Raw genomic sequence first — 20,747 nt, 5'->3', positions numbered from 1 at the left:
AGGAGTGTGGGCTAAGATTCTTAAAAAACGTTAAGTCTGCATCTAGTGATGCAAGGGTGCGTCTTAAACAATTCAAAATTTTGCATAGATTTTATTGGACCCCTTCTAGACTGTATAGGCTTGGTCTTAAAGACACACCCACCTGCTGGAGATGCCAATCGGAGGATGGAGACATGGCCCATGTTTTTTGGTGGTGTGTCGAGATCCAGAAATTCTGGTCGAAGGTTCAGAATTTTGTGTGCGATGTGGTGGGCACTCAGGTTTCGTTTTGCCCCAGACTTTGTGTTCTGGGCGATAGGGCGGTCATTGATGTGGGGGATGGCCATATAGAGAACTGGGTTCTGACATGTGTGATGATCGCCAGGCAGGTTATTTTGAGGGGTTGGAGGTCAGCTGGTGCGCCCCCATATCCGGAGTGGTGCACGGAGGTGGGGAGGGTGGCAGCTTATGAGGAGGTGTCATCGGGAAGATGGGGTGGCTTGGATAAGTTTATTTGGAAATGGGGCAGGTATTTGGAGTTTTTGGAGGGCTCTCGGGTGGGGTGTGGAGAGAGTAGTGTATTATAGTTAGTATGATTATTATGCGTGTGTTTGTATGTATTTATGTGTATATATATATATATATATATATATATATATATATATATATATATATATATATATATATATGTATATATGTGTGTCGGTTTGATTTTTATTTCTATATATTTTCTTATGTTTGACCACAGGGTTGCTTTTTGGGGGGACGGGGTCGGGGAGGGGGGGTTGTGGGGTTTAAATGTTGATTTTATATATATATATGTTGTACATTTCATTGTTATTGTATGATTTAATAAAAATGTTAATTACAAAGTATGTTTTCTAAGCTATTAAAAAGGCATGGGGTCTGACCCAAAAGAGAGGGTGTTAAAGCTTCTTTATGCAAGAAAAATTACTGAAGTTCAAGCATTCACAATGTGTCTTACTACTCTTTTCATCAAATGGGCCCTAAAGGTTTTCCACAGACCTCCCTGGGTGCAGTAGTTTTTATCACATTTGCCTATATAAATGCAACGCTCTTACCAGATCCAAAGTTCATCATGTGATCTGAACTGATGTGGTGTTTCTGTGCCACATACACATGTGTGCTCTTTTTTATGGCTTCTCTGAGGTGGTTATTACTGTCTGGCTCATGAGTCATGACTGTAGCCTATGCTTTATACTGTGTTTTTCTTACAGTGTTATTAAACTGGCTATATGTGCCTTTAGGACATAACTTGCTTACCACAAGTAATAATACTGTACATTGAACCTACTCCTGCCATGGTCTTTTCTTCTTGCTATTTACTATCTTCATGCATGCAGTATGTGAGAGGAAACAAACATTCTGATCTGGGATCAGTGCACAATGTGTAAAAAAAAAAAAAAAAAAAAAGTTCCCTGCCTTCAACCAAAAAGAAGTTTTGAAATCTGCATAGTCTGTGCTACACTTAAGTGTGTGTTCTTAGATTTGGACTGTGAGTCAAGACTGTGAATAACTGGAAAAGTGGAAAAACAGATTTTCAGTATCAACAGTCCTATGAAAGATGATAATCAGGTGATCATGACAGGTGTATGCTCTGCAGAAACACGTCACACCAATAAAACGAATTATGCCATACTAACGGACAAAGTTCACACTGGAATACAACAGAGCCTTTGTTCTACTCAGTAATCATCTCCAGGCTGTGTTTTGGATTCAACTAGTGTCACTGCATTACTGCACTCTTAAAGCTGTCATACCACCTCTCGCCTGCAGGAGGCATTATAGTCACACTAAATGTGAAGTTCTTGATTTATTTCCTAAACAATATGACAAAACGAATAGTAATAATAAAAAAAAGAATATATGAAACAAATAAAATAATTACAATTTTTACATAATATGAGAAAATAAATAATATAATTTTTAATGATAAAAAAGACTTTACATATTGCATTAAATGAGAGTAATTTAATTTTGTCTTTAAATAGATAAATATTTCAGTACAGTCATGTTACTACTTTTAAAAGAGGACATATTACTAAATGGATTTAAATGTGACTTTTGAAATTGTATTCAATCGGTTATACCATGATGTGTTATTTCTCCTCACAGCTCGCACTTTCCGTTACAGTCGTTGCGCGCGCGCATTGTCGCCCTCGTCTGGGTTTGAATCAGCACCGAGGTCACGTGAGCGCGACGGCAGCAACGGCCACGGGTACGGTGGCACCGCAGTGGAAACACGGGCAGTTTCACTCCTGTGCACCGCTACACCAGAAGCAATAACGATCGACATCAGTACGTCCTCTAACCGAAAAACCCGCCTGTGATGGCGCGTGTCCAGTAGCGCAACGGCTTGCTCTCCGCGCGCGGACACTCATGCAGTCTATTTTTGCACCATAAAACACGTTTGACACCGTGCGCTCGGGAGACACACAGGAACCGAGGCTCGGATGTGTTGGAATCGCAATGGCAGACCGTGATTCGTTACCGCTGCCGTTGGAGGTGCGAGCGCGGCTCGCGGAATTGGAGCTGGAGCTATCTGAGGGTGAGTTGCCTGTTTGCCCGGTCAATTTAGAACGAGATTACCGGAGAGAGAGTGAACGACAGAGAGAGAGAGAGATGAACGGGTCAGCGCGCGTTCCGTACATGTACCAGATTTACGTGATGAGTGGTTCCGGTGACCTTGGATGAGGACAGAAATGGATGTTATGTGGCACTTTCAGTAACTGTTTTATTGAAGGGAGAGGTGTGTTGGAATTGACAAATCTCTCTCTCTCTCTCACACACACACACACACACACACACACACACACACACACACACACACACACACACACAAATACAGTACATTTCCATCTTTCGTTCCAGTGAGTTGTTCATAAGAGGGCCACCGCCTTTTTGAATTTATAGTGCACGTAAATGAGTTGTTATAAGTAAAGCTGGTATGCGTGGCATTGCAATATTCCTCTCTGTTTAGTTTCCCGTTTGTTGTTCTTGTTTTGATGTAAATAATTTGTTTTTAAAGTTTTGGAACAGACTAAACACGCAATGCATCTCACTCTGATATAGGAGTTTTCTGGTCTGGTCATCAGTGGCCCCCATATACAGATAGCCCCCATGTATATGAATATAATGTATACTGTATATCCAAGAGGTTTTTTTGTCATGATATACAGTAGAATAGTCATATAAAAATGGTCAGAAAATAGTCCTAATTTAATATATTGTAAATTTGGAATCTGCCACCAAAAATTGTGAAAAATGCACTGGGGGCTGAGTACTTTTTAAATGCACTGTTTATATAGATAGACAGATAGATAGATATTGAAATTCCACTGTGATTTGGAAAATATGTGTTACATATAGGAAAACTGCCATTTTAGTTATATGTACAAGTATGTGTCTTTTTATATCAGTGAAAACCTTATGTGAACATACTATTATATTTATATACATATGTATGTATACATTAGGGGTGTAAATCACAAGTTTTAACACAATACGATTTTATATCGATCCTCTTAGCCAGCGATTCTATGTTTACCGATACCTTAAAGGGATGGTTCACCCAAAAATGAAATTCTCTTATCATTTACTCAACCTCATGCCATCCCAGATGTGTATGACTTTCTTTCTTCTGCTGAACACAAACAAGGATTTTTAGAAGAATATCTCAGCTCTGTTTGTCCTTTCAATGCAAGTGAAAGGACAAACAGAAATATGGTGACCAGACAAATGGTGACCACAAATCTGAAGGTCCAAAAAGCTGATAAAAAGTAATCTATAAGACTCCAGTGGTTGAGTCCTTATCTTTAGAAGTGATATGATAAGTGTGGGTGAGAAACAGATCAATATTTAAGTCCTTTTTTTACTATAAATCTCCACTTTTACTTTCACATCTAAAAGTCACATGTGGCACCTGTTTAGTTTCACTTTCACATCTGAAAGTGTAAGTGAAGATTTATAGTATAAAAGGACTTAAATATTGATCTGTTTCTCACTCACACCTACCAAATCGATTTAGAAGAAATTGACTTAACCTTTAGAGTCTTATCGATTACTTTTAGGTTGCTTTTATCTGCTTTTTGGACATACAGATTTCTGGTCAACATTCACTTCCATAGAAAGGACCTAGAATCTTCGTTTGTGTTCAGCAGAAGAAAGAAAGTCAGACACATCTGAGATGGCATGAGGGTGAGTAAATGATGAGAGAATTTTCATTTTTGGGTAAACTATCCCTTTAAAGTCTTCCGTTATGCGATTTCGATTTGCTTCGAATCAGGGGCCTGCGATTGATATTACCAAATAATATGCCTGTTTTACACAGTCAATTACATTTATTATCTCACAAATGCAACCAAAATATAATTTGAATATTTTATTGCGCTCTCTAAAATGTGCAAATCCAGTATCCTCATTGGGACATCCACAACAAAATAAGGTACTTAAGTTGTTGGAAAAAAATATACAGAAAAATAAATAATATAACAAATAGTCACATACACATGATTGTCAATTGTTTGATGACAGCTCAATGCAAGTCTTTCAATCCAAAATACTTACATACCCATGACTTGTTTTCGACAGGAGTGTATGTGCCATCTGTGTTTTTTCTTGGCTACAACTTCAAAAGTTGTATTAAAAAATTGTTACAGTTTACAGTGATAAATGTTATTAAGGGTGTTTATGTGAAGATGTGAAAAGTCTTGTAATTGTTGTTGAGCAGGGCAGGTGTTTTCTCTTTCCCTCATCATTTCTTTTCAGAATGTCGGGGCTGTCTAGCCGTTTAACATGGTTGAATTGCACTTTAAATAGCCATAGCGCTTAAAATAGAAAATTCTCATGTAGAATTCAAATGTGTTGCATGTGCCACGATATCGAGGGAAGCCCGATTTAATCGTGCATGTGAGCCGCTCTGTGCTATCCTGTCACCGTAGCTTGCATTTCAAGAGAAACCCAGTTGATGTGAGCACGCTGATAAGGCAGAGCGCAACTTCAGGCTTCAATCACTACGTGCAGTGTCCCACATGAGAAGCATATTTAGTGCTTATAAAGCGAGATGAATGTCAAAAGGTTGCTGCATCGCCTGACGGAAATGCGTACGGAGGTGGCTAGCATTAGAGCGTCAAAATAAAGGTGCATCTTAAAAAGTATTAGGGCTGCACCTAACGATTATTTTGTTATCGATTAATCTAACGATTCTTTTTCCGATTAGTCGATTAATCTAATGACTAATTTGCCGATTATTCTAAAGATTTTTTTATAATTATTACTTGATTAATATAACAATTAATTAACCCAAAATAAATATACAAAACTTGTCTCATTAATATTTCAATATTTTATTAAATCATCTTCTCTTAAACACAAACAAATGTACAAGAAACAAAGTGTGCACTACAGGGCATTATTCTACAACCAAAAACAGTGTTACTATGAATGCAAACTTTAATACAGTGAAAAAGACACTCTATTAGCATAACATAAATATATATATATATATATATATATATATATATATATATATAAATAAACAAACATTTCCTACATTCTTTTGAATGTCTGTGTACTAAAATAAAATATTTGATGCCATGAGTGTACCTTCATTTACTATTACTATTATTTTGAATGGCCATGGAAAATGAAGCAATGTGATAACAATTTTACCTGGTCGCAAAAAGTAGTCCGTTAATTTTCCTGATGAACTTTCACCTTTTGCTGACCCTTTATGCTTCGCAGAGCTAAAGTGTGCTTCTAAATCACTTGGACCTTTATTAGCAACTGACACTTAAGTGCCAGCTTTACATGTCATACATTCTGCTTACCACGGATCTCGACCAGGACGAAAGCATGGGAATTTTTGTTTAAATCTTATGTAAATTGCACTTTCGTTTGGGCATTGTTACCACTCAGCTGTCATTTGCTGCTGCTGTCAAGCAACTGTTTGATGCCGAACACAACAGCGCTTGGTGCATTTGCGGAGAGATTGACAATCAAGAATTTGGCCAATAGTTGCTGCAAGCCTCTTATATGTGACCAATTGTGTGTGAGAAGGTGGGACTTACAAATAGGGGTTAAAGCAATGCAAATATGCACGCACACACAATGAAGTATTAGACCAGATGCACACCATAATGCAACTAAAGCCGAATCCTGGACATATTCGCAAATTTAGAAATCCTGGCTGGACGCTTTTGTAAGGTCCGAAAAAGAGGACATGTCCGGGAAAAAGAGGACGTATGGTCACCCTACATTAGCAGCGGTGCAGAAATTACTTTTAACATGGGGGCGATGAGGAAACATTTAGAAAATCAATTTAAAGTGACTACTACTAACAGAAACATGTGTTGTAATACTAATATGTCATGCTTGGGTGGGGACAAAAAGTAAACAGGACTTGTTTTAGCTGCAGCTTGTTCTTTGGGGGAATTCATACTTAAACCGGGCGCTGCCATTTTAATTACTCCATTGCGACCTGCCGATGCATGTTATGCAAATCGACGTATTTCTGTAATCGATGATGTCGATTACGTCGATTAATCGTCCCAGACCTAAAAAATATACATCGATGTTTACGCGTTGAATCGATGACATCGCATTGTTGGTTATTTGACTTGTGCATTGATCTAGATTGATGGGTTGTCACATCCTTAATATATATATATATATATATATATATATATATATATATATATATATATATATATATATATATACAGTATATCTATATGGATATATTTATATATAGATATAGTATATACTGTATACGTGTGTGTGCATGTGTTTACATATACAGGTATTACCATATATCATATTTTTTTAAAGTCCAAATGTGTATACAAATATTCAAAATTGTGAGACCAAAGGTAAAAAAATGTTAATTGTTAATTGAAAATCGCATATTGATGCACTAATAAGAATATCAGGGGACACGCCCTCTCAATGTCTATGGTGGTTATGGCCCTGGAATAGTCTATGCATTGGGCCCAGGTCAAGTCGACCTCAAGAGCTTTGGTTAAATGTATATGTGGAAATATACTATTTGAGGTGATTTAAATGGTCACCATTTCTTTTTAAGTTTTTAGTCATTTTTAATAAACTTTTTGGCTTTTTGCACTCAAATATTTCAAATAGAAGACAGTGAGGCCACATGGTCAGTTAGTGCAGAAGTCTGTGTGTGTGTGTGAGAGATTTTTGTAGTTCATGTTTCACAGAGATTGCATCATTTGATGGAGAATGATGATTCCCCTTATTAGGGCACATCTGCCACCATCCCTGTGTGCACGATACAGTGCTCTGTTATTTTGTATACTTTAAACAGATATTAAATAATTTTTCCTCCATCATGATGTTTGTTCTAGCTCAAAAAGTCAGTAGTTCAGAATGTTTCCGGTGACCTCTGACCCTGTTCAATCAAATGGGCTAGAATACTTATAACGAGCAGATATTCCCAAGAATGCATTATGCTTTGGAGCTATTTACTGAAGATTCAGACTAGAAAATTGCCAAGCGCATGAGAGCCATGTCAGATCTGTACTACAACTGTTTAAAAATTAGGGTGTATGACATTTGGATTCATAAGCTTGTCATATATTACAATATCCTACTTGTGTGTGTGTGTGTGTGTGTGTGTGTGTGGGTTGTGGCATCTGTTGTCACTGTTCTGTTGCTTTGGCTTCTGGCCTAGTTTCCACGCATGCTGTCGTCTAATTGGCCTTCTTGCCTACAAGCAAGTGCTTCACTGGTTTACAGTCTCTCATACTGTGTTCTGATTGGCTCTGAGGACAAAGGCTTATGGGGACAGAAGAGTCATCCTGGAGGATTAGGGTCTTTCACTGAGAAACTTATACTAATTCACTCATGCAGAATATAACCAATAACCATGTATGTATGTATGTGGGCTTTGATATGGCATTTGGTAAACGACAATTGTCTGTTAGAGATTTAACATACCAATAATGTCACTTTGTAAAGTTTTGTATTGCATTAGTGAAGTGTTGATATCTTCAGAAAAATTTAATTGGATTGGAAACAGACAGTGGTGGACAACATACACTATATGGCCAAAAGTTTGTGAACACCATATGTGCTTGATGAACATTTGATTTCAGAACCTTAGGCATCAATTTCCCCCTTTGCTGTAATAACAGCTTCCACTCTTTTGGGAAGGCTTTCCACTATACTGTATGTAGTAACATGGCTGCAGGTATTTGCTCTCACTCAGACACAACTATCAGTGAGGTCAGGAACTGATGTTGGTCAATGGGGCCTGACTTACAGATGCTGTTCCAGTTCACCCCAAAAGTGATCAGTGGGGTTCAGGTCTGGGCTTTGTGCAAGCCAGTTAATTTCTTCCACGCCAGACACAGTAAAACATTTCTTTATGGACCTCACTTTGTTCACAGGGGCATTGTCATGCTGGAACAGAAAAGGGCTATCCCCAAACAGTTGCCACAAATTTGGAAGCACACAAAGCCCAAGCCTTTGCATAAAGAAACATTAAGATTTTTCTTTACTGGATTTAATGGAGTAACCAAATTCGTTAATTAGAAGGGGGTGTCCACAAACTTTTGGCTATATAGTGTATCTGTGTGTAAATATGCATGATGTGTGTGTTTCAGAATGTCAGCCACTTTTATTTCCTGTGTACAGAAGTAAGGTGTAGACATGAGGTACCAGCACAATTATCACTATTTACATATGGGAGTCTATTAGTCATCCAGCGAGACAATAAACAAGGAATGAATAGAAAATCTAAATAATATAAACATATACAGCAGCTCAACAATACATGCAAACACATCACACACTCTTTCCTGATTTAGATCAGTTGTCTGATTAGTGTGTTAAATTTTTTGTCACAGTTTGAATGATTACTGCATATTAGGGGTGTAACGGTTCTCAGTAAAATACTGAACCGTACGGTTCGCCACCAACAGTTTGGTAAGCACTGGCACCGCTGTTCACCTCAAGTTTATTGACGCATCTGGAGCACAAGGTTTTGCGAAGAAAATAAAGCGTCAAATAGACACACACAGTTACAACCTCCGCTAATGCACCTGAATGGATCTGTAGATGTATACGCTCAGCCTGTGTTTCATGCGGGTCAACTTGATGACATCTCTGTTCTGCAAGCATTGTGTGTAGTTGAAAATGGCAAGTGGAGAAAACGAGCCACTGATTGAGAAGCCCCCTGCATTATTCAGGTCTCCTGTCTGGAAACATTTTCTTTTTGTAGTCAATTACAACAGCGATGGTCAAAAAACTTTTACAAAACGAGTGCTGTATACTGGTAATACATCGACATATGATCATTTACACCAAAATCACCAGGTAAAGATAGCACGTGGCGCGCACAGAACCTCAGATCAGCCGACACTGCACACACTCCCTTTCGTTTTTAAGCAGACACTCAGTGCTAATTCGGACAGGCATAAAACAAGAACTAAAGTGATTGGGGTGTTCATTGGCAACGATATGTTTCCCTACTCCACTGACGAAGATGTGTGATTTCTGCGTATGTTTAAAACACTTGAGCCGTGTCACAACATCCCTCGTATCCATTTTAAAAGCAAAGTTCCTTCTACAATGATGTACAGCTTCCGAATATTGAATATATGTGCAGTAGAGTTTGAAATGCATTTTATGTCAATGCATGTAGCGTAATAGTGCAGGTATTAAGTTAAAATGTTGATTTAGTAATTATAGAAAAGGTTTTTTTTTTAGTTAAAGACCCTAATGAAAATTAACTATGGTTTTACTATAGTAATATTGTAGTAACCATGACTGCTGTCATCATGGTTTTCTTTGCAAAAATCATGGTTTTACAACAGTAATACTGTAGTTTCCATATAGTAACCATGATTATACTATATATTGTAAACATGATCGTATCCATGTTGATTTTGTGGTACTATGTTTTTACTACAAATACCACAGTTAAACTTTGGTTACTGTAAAACAATAATTTTTATTCAGGGCAAACCTGTTGAAGTGTTTGTTACCAAATAGAATATTCTTATTTTGGATTTGGCAGAAATGTTCTTTTTTTTTTTTTTTTTCTGAACATTGCGAATACGGAACCGTACCGAAACCATGACCCTAAAACCATGATACAAACCGAACCGTGAAAAAATGTAACCGTTACACCCTTACTGCATATTAGATAGAAGAGAGAATCTGAAATTGTGTACTGTAAGAGTATATACTGCATTTGGTGAAGGATGCACTTCTCTTCTGGTAAAAAAACTAACAAAAAAAGTATGTTCTTTATGAATCCATGTGAGTAGTATAAATATATGCATATAAATGCAGCCCCTCGAATACAGCCATATTTGAAACTCAATCAGAAGAGAATAAACAAGCTTCACAACATTATAAAACAAAATTTTGGGGTTTACACATAACGCACACCCAACACATTGCATCCGAATTTATCAAACTGTTCACTAAAGCACAGCAGCATCATAAACTATAAATATCAAACAGTCATGACATGTGAAACGTTCATGAATGGAATTGGTTACTTACAGTTTTACAGTTGGGTCCAATAGTGTTTTTAACTGCCCCATCTTTCAATAACAGTTCCTTTGCAAAGCTTGAATCATATTATGACTCATTCACAAGCAATCAACGCTAATATGAGCTGAAAGCACATATAATAAACGCTGAAATGAGTCAAACACACATAAAATCCATGCCTAAATGTGCTGAACACACATAATACAATCCACAGTGAAACATGACGCACACACACAATCCAATGCACAGTGACTCGGAGGCCAAAGCAGAGACACTGGTGTTCACAGGCGCAACATCTCACATCTGTCATCGTCTGTTTACTCTGGACGAGATGTAGTTCTCCTAGCCAGTGGCATTAATGGAATGGACCAGAACAGTTGCATTTTTATAAGTTGAGCTTTTACCACTCTTAAAACATGGCAGACATCACTGGAAACATATCAAAACATTCAAAGACATCCATCTAGTGCATTTTTTTTCAAATTCCAACAATTAAAAAATAGCGCAGTTAGGTGCAAAAATGCATCCAGAACATGTGTTTACTCAAAACCTCAAGATGCAGAAAGGTGGTCTCCTTTTAAGGATTATAAATTAACACAGCTTCTTTTAAAAGCACCGTGAGATGCATAATAATGGTTGAAGCAGTTTGTTTTTTGGATGTTTATGTAGAAAAAACATTTAAAAATCATCCAGATGGGCACAAAAATGTGTCCTTTGTAAGTCCCCTTTCATGTAGAGAAATAGTAGGCCCATCTGTCCTGTTCTTTACTCTCCATCTGCCTAACTGAGCACCAGTGGGCAGGTCAAGGATGGGATCATGTAAAAGTAGGTGCTGATGTCTTGCTATAGAGGCAGTCGTGTGCTAATGTGGGTCTGGGCGATACTCTGAAATGTAATCCCACCCCGCAAGAAATCTGATCGGGTCCCACGAATCCTGCAAGAGTTCCACGGGAATGCAGACCTCCAGGTGGAACTGCGTTCCACATGTTTGTTAGACCTCAAGAATGAATGAAACATAACTTGTTTGTTTACAAGTAAACTCCAGAGGGTAAGCTACCTTTTAAAGTACATTCAGTTTAGGAATTAATCTTAAATAAGGTGTGCATGACCTCTTTTCAATGAAATTTTGGAATTTCATCATTTTCAGCTGATGTTTGACTCCGCTGTAAGACTGTCTTTCGCTCCACAATCCAGCTCAGTAGGTGGCAGTAATGCACCATAAACTGGATTGCCAACCACTATAAACATCACAAGAATAAGAAATACTTTCTTCTTTGTGACAGCACTATGGATCATGAAAAAACTTTAACCAAATAGTATGTTAATAAACAGCAATGGTGTTGATGTTGGAGTTGTTGTGTTCAGTCGATAGCTGTATTGGATTGTCAATGCTGTCTTGTTCAGTACATGATTAAATAATTTTAGCCAGATAGCTAGCTGCTAGCTTGTGGCTACAGAGCTTAGCTGGCCTCATAACCTGTTTCCATGACAACAGGGCTCCCTGCTAACAGGCTTTATACAGTGGCAAGAAAAAGTATGTGAACCCTTTTGAATTACATTCATTTATGTATAAATATGTCTTATAATCTGGTTTGATCATCTAAGTTACAATAATGAACAAACACAATCTTTTTTTAACTAATAACACACAAATTATTGTATTGTTCTAGTACATATTGAACACATCAAACATTGACAGTGTAGGTTTGAAAAAAGTATGTGAACCCCTAGGCTATTGACGTCAACAAAAGCTAATTAGAGTCAGGAGTTGGCAAACTTTGCATCCAATTAATGAAACGGGATTGGAGGTGTGGGTTAGAGCAAATATGACTTATAAAAAATATTCAAACATTTTGAGTAAACTATTTACAGGAAGCATATGCTGATGTGGACCATGCCTCGCAAAAAAGAGATCTCAGAAGATCTATGATCAACAATTGTTGTTTTGCTGGAAAGGTTTACAAAGTTATCTTGAAGAGCTTAAATATTCATCTGTTCACAGTTAGACAAATTCTCTATAAATGGAGATGATTTAGTACTGTGGCTACTCTCACTAGAAGTGGCTGTCCAGCCAAGATGACTCAAAAGGCACATCGCAGAATGCTCAATGAGATCAAAAAGAACCCTAGAGTGACAGCTAAAGACTTGAAGGAATCATTGTAACTGGTTAACATCTATGTTTATGAGTATACTATATGGAAAACATAAAAAAGGCATGGTGTCCTTGGCTGGATAACTCGAAGGAAGCCGCTGCTTACCAACAAAATTATTGCTCCACACCTGAAGTTTGCAAAAGACCACCCTGACTCTCCACAACGCTACTGGGAAAATATTTTGTGGACTGGTGAAACTAAGGTTGAATTGTTTGGGAAGAACACACAGCACTATGTATGGCGTAAAAAGGGAACCGCATAGCAACATGAAAACATCAACCCAACGGTGATGTACGGTGGAGGGAGCATCATGATTTGTGGATGCTTTGCTGCTTCGGGGCCTGGAATGCTTGCCATCATCGAGGGAAAAATTAATTCCCAAGTTTATCAAGATATCCTACAGGGCAATGCCAGGGTGGCTGTGCGCCAGCTGAAGCTCAGTAGAAGTTGAGTGATGCAGCTGGACAATGACTTTAAACATCAAAGTAAATCCACTACAGAATGGCTTATAAAAAAAATTGCCCAGCCCTATGCTAATATATTCATCTGTGTGATGTCACAAAGTAGGAAAAATCCAAACGAGCCGTTTTTGCAGCTTGGTTTAAATAATGCTCTTTTTGTATTGAGGAGAAAATTTTGAGTTCTGAAATTTACAGAACATTTTTTTAGTACAATTAATTCATACATGTCAAAAGATCAAGGACAATATTATTCCTTATGTCATGACCACTTTAAGATAATTAACCTTTGGTTTGTGTGCGTAAGAGTTTGTGTTGCTGTACACATTTGTAGTGTTTAACCTCTGAATGTTTAAATGAGAAAAAAACAAGACACAATGTGAGTGTGTGTGTGTGGTAGAGGGTAGGGGAATCATGGGAAGTTATTCTTTCCGCAACTGCAGCTGTCCAAAAGCCCGTCATGATGCTATTTTAATTCTCTCCTTCTCTTTCTTTCTTTCTCTCACATATATACACACATAAATTACTGTACTGCCTCAAATAGATCAGAATAATTTCCCTATTATTTTTATAATTATAAGTGGAATAGAGCTCCATACGAGTTGATCAGTGTAATCATACACATTATTGCTGCTGTTATGTTAAAGAGTGTATTTATACTCTCTGAAGCATTCCATTCTCCCCTAATTTCCATGCTTTTGCATTCATTTACAGCTTCAGGCAATCTCAGAGCAGCAGTGTTTGTGTTTAAGACTTGACCTAGATACAGTTTTATTTTGTTGGTTATGATGGTGTTGGCATTAGTTTTAGGGTTAAGCTCTCACCTGCTAGCCATGCATCAGTAAATGCGAAAGCCTGCACCTTCCTTGGATCTAGATGTAAATCCTCAAGTATAAAGTTTATGGGTCACACTTGAGGGGAGCTTTGTGACTTCACATTATCCAGTGGTATACTGTACCATACCCCTACAGGGTTAGATAAATTATGGCTAAATTAGGTAACAAAACCCTGATGATGGTAGAACCCACAGGATGGAAAAATCTGAATTGTTTTTTCCAAGGCAGTAGTAGTAAATGGAGAACAAATGGAGACCCAGTAATCTCACATGTGTTTCAAGAGTTTCAGAAGAGATGTCAACAATGTCTCAAACTGTGCTCAGATTTGCCAAGATACTAAAGTCTGCAATTAAAAGTCAAATATTTCAATATAAATCCAAAACCTTTCTTATCAAATTCTTCCAAGATCAAAATATCTGAGCTATGCTATTCACATTAATGTCATAGCTCTATACTCTTACTTTGTCAACAATTGTCTCATTTGTATTTAATGCACTCAACTTAGTGTGCTCTGTAGGGCCCTATAAAATCTGTTTTCTTTTCCTCCAAATTCTGTGTTTTATGTTTACTTTTTTCTGAATGCCATGTTTAATTTAATTTATTATCAAAAGGGTGTCTAATCAAATGAAATAATTAAACTTCTATCAAATAAAATATGAAACAAATAATTTTCAACATAAGATTGCATAATGTTATCAAATTAAGTGCTTGTATACAAATCGAATATACTTTTTTTTTTTTTTTTTTTTTTTTTTTTAACCAAAAAATTACTCCAATATTGTGTTTTGGAGTAATTTTTTGGTAAAAAAAAGTACTGCACAATATTGTATCACAGTATAAATGAACACATTTATGAAATCTAATATTCAGTACAGCTACACTCTTGCATATGCGATATTACTTAAATATAATAATTATTATTTCTAATAAATTAAATATATTACTATAAATTAGTAAAATATTTCTGTCGAAATTTCTTCCTTTTTTTTTTGCCCCTTGTGGTGGCGTAGTGAATCGACTCGATCCAGGTGGCGGAGGATGAATCTCAGTTGCCTCCGTGTCTGAGACCGTTAATCCGCGCATCTTATCACATGGCTTGTCGAGTGCTTTTCCGCGGAGACGTAGCACGTGTGGAGGCTCATGCTATTCTCTGTGGCATACACGCACAACTCACCACGTGCCCCACCGAGAGCGAGAACCACATTATAGCGACCACGAGGAGGTTAACCCAACGTGACTCTAAAAAACTGCACATTTGTATAGTACAAAGATAAATTATGCAAAATAGGTCCAATAAAGTAAAGTAACAATAGTGCAAATTCTATGTCTCCTAAAGAATTTGAGAAGAATCTAGGGTTGCACGGTTTACCGGTACTAATGAAGTATCGTGATACCAAAAAATTTAAAATTGTACAATGTCATCTTGTTGCTAATTTCGGTACCATATTACAGTATGCTGTAATTAGCTAAATGATATGAGATGTGACAGTTTTGAGATGAAATCAATAACAATTTGAAAATAAAATAAAAAAACCTTTGGATATGGCCAAGTGTGATCATTTAAACAGCTGAAGGATGTAATTTAATTAAATATTATACAGTCACATGCACACACTCACACAAACGTAACACACACTACTGGTGCTTAATTTTCATGCAGTGTGTTTAGAGTATAAACGGCTGTTAACACTTAAATGAACCCCTCCTGTGCAGCTCGGAGATTTCCGCTCAAGAGTCGTGACGGGATTATCCCAGCATTAATGGGAAGCTTGATATAACTAACTCATCAAAAACAAGAAGAACTCAAAGGTATGTCAAAATGAAAGTCCCGCTTAAATGAAAGCTCTATTCAACTGGATGCGTGAGATTGAAGACAGAAAAATATAACTACTGTATAAAAATGTAATATTAAAAAAGCAGAATAATACTCATAATAACAATTCTATAATATTAAATGGTTGTTTTATTATTATTATATTATTATTATTATTATCATCTGTAAGCAATATCACAAATTTAAGTGTTTTATCAGCATGCATTATTCAGCCATAGCAGCCTTGTGCCACATGTAATCAGATTTTTTTTTTCGTTAATGTTTTCATTAATATTGTGAAGCTAGCTCTGTTGTGCAGCATCATAATTTACCAAAAAGAAAATTGCATATGTAAATATATATATATATATATATATATATGTATATAAAGTAAATTGGTACTTTAATTCATCAAAGTGGCATTCAACTGATCACAAAGTATAGTCAGGACATTACTGATGTAAAAAACAGCACCATCACTATTTGAAAAAAGTCATTTCTGATCAAATCTAGACAGGCCCCATTTCCAGCAGCCATCACTGCAACACCTTATCCTTGAGTAATCATGCTAAATTGCTAATTACTAGAAAATCACTTGCCATTATATCAAACAAAGTTGAAAGCCTTATGGGAAGAATTGCAAAGAAAAAGCCACTTTTGAAACAGAAAAACAAAAAGAAATGGTTAGAGCGGTCAATGAAACACAGACATTGGACAACAGATAATTGGAAAAGAGTGTTATGGATCTTCACCCCATTGAACTTTTGTGGGATCAGCTAGACTGTAAGGTGCGTGAGAAGTGCCCAACAAGACAGCCACATCTATGGCAAATGCTACAGGAAGTGTGGGGTGAAATGTCACCTGAGTATCTGGACAAACTGACAGCTAGAATGCCAAGGATCTGCAAAACTGTCATTGCTGCACGTGGAGGATTTTTTGATGAGAACTCTTTGAAGAAATTCTGAATTTTTTTTTTTTTTTTTTTTTTTTTTTTTAGATTGTAATTTTTCACATTATTAATGTCCTGTCTATACATTGTGATCAGTTGAATGCCACTTTGGTGAATAAAAGTACCAATTTCTTTCCATAAGAGCAAAATCTGTACATTATTCCAAACTTTTGGCTGCCAGTGTATATATATATATATTATATTTTTATTTGATTAAAGCTGTATGTATCAATTTGATTAAACATCATTTGATCATAACATTTAATTAAAACATTTAACATGAAATCCAGAAAAGTTCGAACTGAAAATGCATAATTTGTATCTGTGAGACTTTATGCAGTTCTTTTAATCAAGTCATTTTCTGTGTAATTTCATCAAAAATCTGAGGCTTTTTATTTGTTGATTATCGTTAGTATCGATTAAGAGGTACCAGGGATGGTATCGTACCGAAGCCAACAGTTTGGTATTGGAGCAAACCTAGAAGTAACATCTGAGACTTGAATGAAGCATAATTGAGAGCTTCATTTAATTTTACTGAGAAATGAATGAGCAACATCTGAGCAAAACATTTTTGTACTTCCAAAGCCTGGATTCATGCTGTTTTAGCCAAATTTTGACCCACTACCATTATAACTGCAACAGAAATCAACATTTGTCAGAAGTAATGGCTTTCTTATTTTTATTTGCCCAGTATTGGTGATCACATTGCAATTAACAGCTCATCTTCCAGTCATGTATCATGCACCTCTTCTTCTCTGAGCTTTGACATTGGGCTGGGTAAAAAATATTGATTTTCTGATACATCATAATCTTCATTTGAAAGATATCGATTCTTAAATCCCAAGATCAATCTTTCACTTTATATGGCAACCCTTTATAATGCAAGTAAATCACTCGCATGTGCAACCAAATCTCACACTATGCAACTAAAAATATCTCTGATGAGCCACTGGCTAGTAAATGTTCAGATTTCACTCTCCAGTGACTGAGTAGTATAGTGGAGAAGTTATTAGCACAGAGGCCCTTTCACTGCGTGTTGAGAGTAAAAGTTTGGTTTAAGTTGTTCTGTGTGTCCAAAGATGAGATCCATGGATCAACATGTCATTAAATATTGCCTTTTTTAATACCCTTGTTTTTTGTCAGTCAGTTGTTGATTTAAAAACAACAACAAAAAAAGAAACATTTAATTAAAATCACACATGGATGCACTAAAGAAATGATGCACGTCTTCTCTCGTTATACAGGTATGTGCTTACTGGCTGATGCCGTTAGTCTTAAAGAGACAGTGCCAATTAAGCATGTGTTCTGCATATCAATGTAAATACTTGTAAATAGTACAGATTATGCAAGTAAACAATAAAAATGTAACAAATATATATATGCAACAAAATAAATGCAATTTCAAGACATTAATTGATTTAATTGACTGAATTTGAAAAAATAAATCTAAAGCTAAAATGTGACCAATATGATGAAAAACTAATGATATTATATAGTTATAATTAATAATATAATTAGTAAAATTAATATTTTCAAATTGTACCTAGAATGGTTGCCTAAAAGATTCCTTTATAATTAAGAGCATTAGCTGGGAGAGAATTTCTTTTGTAACAGAAATTTACCCATATGAATCAACATCGAATCGAGCTCAGAATCGAGTCGAATGGTGAGCTTGTGAATCGAATCAAATCGGGAAATCTGTATCAATAACCAGCCCTACTTTGACATATGCCCTTTTTTCACAACAGTGTTGTGACGAGAGCTTTAACATCAGTTCCTCTGAGCTCTGTTTAACAAGGTGTTTTCTCTCAGATCTGGCTGATTTCACACAGCGTTCTCTGTGAACTGAAAAATGTAAATCCCAGGAGGTCCTCCGTTTCTGAGAAACCTTGCATCAACAATCCTCCCACGCTCATTCGCTCTGATCACATGCCATAATGTGCCAATTCTAATGATCCGATTGTCCAAAAGCAACTAAACCATTGTGATGATATCTGTGTGCTTTCTAAATACAGTTACAGCCAGATGTTTGGCTGTTTGCTTTGACAAGCAGCCGTGTCTAATAAAGTGGCCACTGAGAGTGTGTTAGCTTGTGTTTTGGTGTGCATGTGTAGGATAGCATGCATTAATGTGTGTAAAGTGTGTTTGTTATGTGGTATTTGATAATGTATATGTGTGTGTTTGCTTGGGTTTCAGTGTACATGCATATGTTATCCAGTCTTTGAATGTGCTTTTATATTATGTAAAGCTCAGTTCAGATTAACCCAGTAACCCAGTTTGTGGAGTGACGTTTTATGGTTTTCCCCTTCTGCTCTCTGTGCAATCAAACTACCTCTTTTTGTTTCATAAAAGAAAAGAATTAATTCGATTAATATGTATCTTTATTTAGAGAATTTATCTCATCACATTAATGCTTCTTTCTCTTCCTCTGTTGCTCATAAAATGGGGGTCTCATGAGAGAAGGCGCTTCTTGTCTTCATTTCCTAAAGGTCTCTGGGGGGCCACCACACCTATGTTGCAATGGATACCATTATTAATTTGGGATGCTGCATGTTTAGACTTGTGTTTGTTTACTAGAATTGATAACTACACAAACTCAGTAGTGAATCATATGCTGATGGATTTTGAATTCAGAGTTTAAAATATTTATATATTTTGCATCGCTTCCATCGATAAGTGTGTTTGTTTGAATGTTTGAATGTGTCTTTGAAACCGCAGTGCAGTCATTCTAGCCTGATGAAATGGAAAAGTTTTTTCCTCCATAACTTAACATAACTGGTCATTTCGAACCAGTCTGGCTGTTCTCTGTTGACCTCACTCATCAACAATGCGTTTCCATCTGCAGAACTGCCGCTCATTGGATTTTTTGTTTGTTTTTGGCACCATCTGAGTAAATTCTAGAGACTGTTGTGTGTGACAATCCCAGGAGATCAGTTACAGAAATACTCAAACCAGCCCATCTGGCACCAACAATCATCAGATTGGCAATCAGATGGGCTGGTCTGAGTATTTCTGTAACTGCTGATTTCCTGGGATTGTCACACACAACAGTCTCTAGAATTTACTCCGAATGGTGCCAAAAACAAAAAAAACATCCAGTGAGCGGCAGTTCTGCGGATGGAAACGCCTTGTTGATGAGAGAGGTCAACAGAGAATGGCCAGACTGGTTCGAATGACAAAGTCTACGGTAACTCAGAAAACCACTCTTTACAATTGTGGTGTGAAGAATAGCATCTCAGAATTCTATTCTGAGATGCAGGTTGGTGCCGTTTTAGTGGCACAAGGGGGACCTACACAATCTTAGGCAGGTGGTTTTAATGTTGTGGCTGATCGGTGTGTGTAACTCATGCGATATAAGTTTGCAAGATTGTACATTTTAATTTCATATTTTGTTTTTTATCATTTCAATCACATTTAAGCTTTTTAAAAAAGTACAAATTTCACATTCTATAAATGTATATGATGTCGTGAAATTGCATTTATAGTAATGATTAGGCTTGGGATCGATAATCAGAAGATTTCCCCAAAGATTTTCGATATATCTCGGGATATATCTGCTGTCTCCAAATGCTATTACGCCAGACTGTTAAACAGAGGCCAACTGAGAGAACTTGAAAGCATGAAATATATTTCACTAAAATAACGTGCCGATCACTAATCGACATATGACATCCTTAGTAATGATTCAAGCTGTTGTCACAGTTTAAAAATTTCATACACTTTTTTGCAAAAAAATTCACAAGGTTGGAACTTAATAATGAAAATAGAATTCCACATATAACAATAATTTAATCATTGTATCATAAAAATAATAATTGAAGTGCTACTATATCAAAAGTACCATATACAATTTTTTAGGTTTTGTAAAAAAAAACCTGCTTAGATGCTGCAAGAGCCTATTTGTTAAATTCTTCCATATTTACAATGTTTGCTGAAGTTAACCCTTCTGTTATGTTTAAAAATAATGACACCTGTGATGTTCGGGTCAAAAATGACCCGTATTGAGTTCAATAG

General features: G+C 36.6%; 1 protein-coding gene across 3 annotated transcripts in view; it reads left to right on the top strand.

Moving 5' to 3' along the window:
- The first annotated feature begins 2,201 nt into the window (after positions 1 to 2,201).
- LOC127442053 (disco-interacting protein 2 homolog C-like) overlaps positions 2,202 to 20,747 on the top strand; it is a 71,414-nt gene continuing 52,868 nt past the window's right edge. For all 3 annotated transcript variants that reach the window (XM_051699737.1, XM_051699736.1, XM_051699735.1), the window contains exon 1: positions 2,202 to 2,548. In XM_051699737.1, the coding sequence (XP_051555697.1) occupies positions 2,470 to 2,548 (79 nt within the window). In that variant the 5' untranslated portion in view covers positions 2,202 to 2,469. The remainder of the gene's footprint in view (positions 2,549 to 20,747) is intronic.

Source organism: Myxocyprinus asiaticus, chromosome 6 (assembly GCF_019703515.2).
Source record: "Myxocyprinus asiaticus isolate MX2 ecotype Aquarium Trade chromosome 6, UBuf_Myxa_2, whole genome shotgun sequence".
NCBI lineage: Eukaryota > Metazoa > Chordata > Actinopteri > Cypriniformes > Catostomidae > Myxocyprinus > Myxocyprinus asiaticus.
This window is presented reverse-complemented; position numbering and strand designations above follow the sequence as displayed.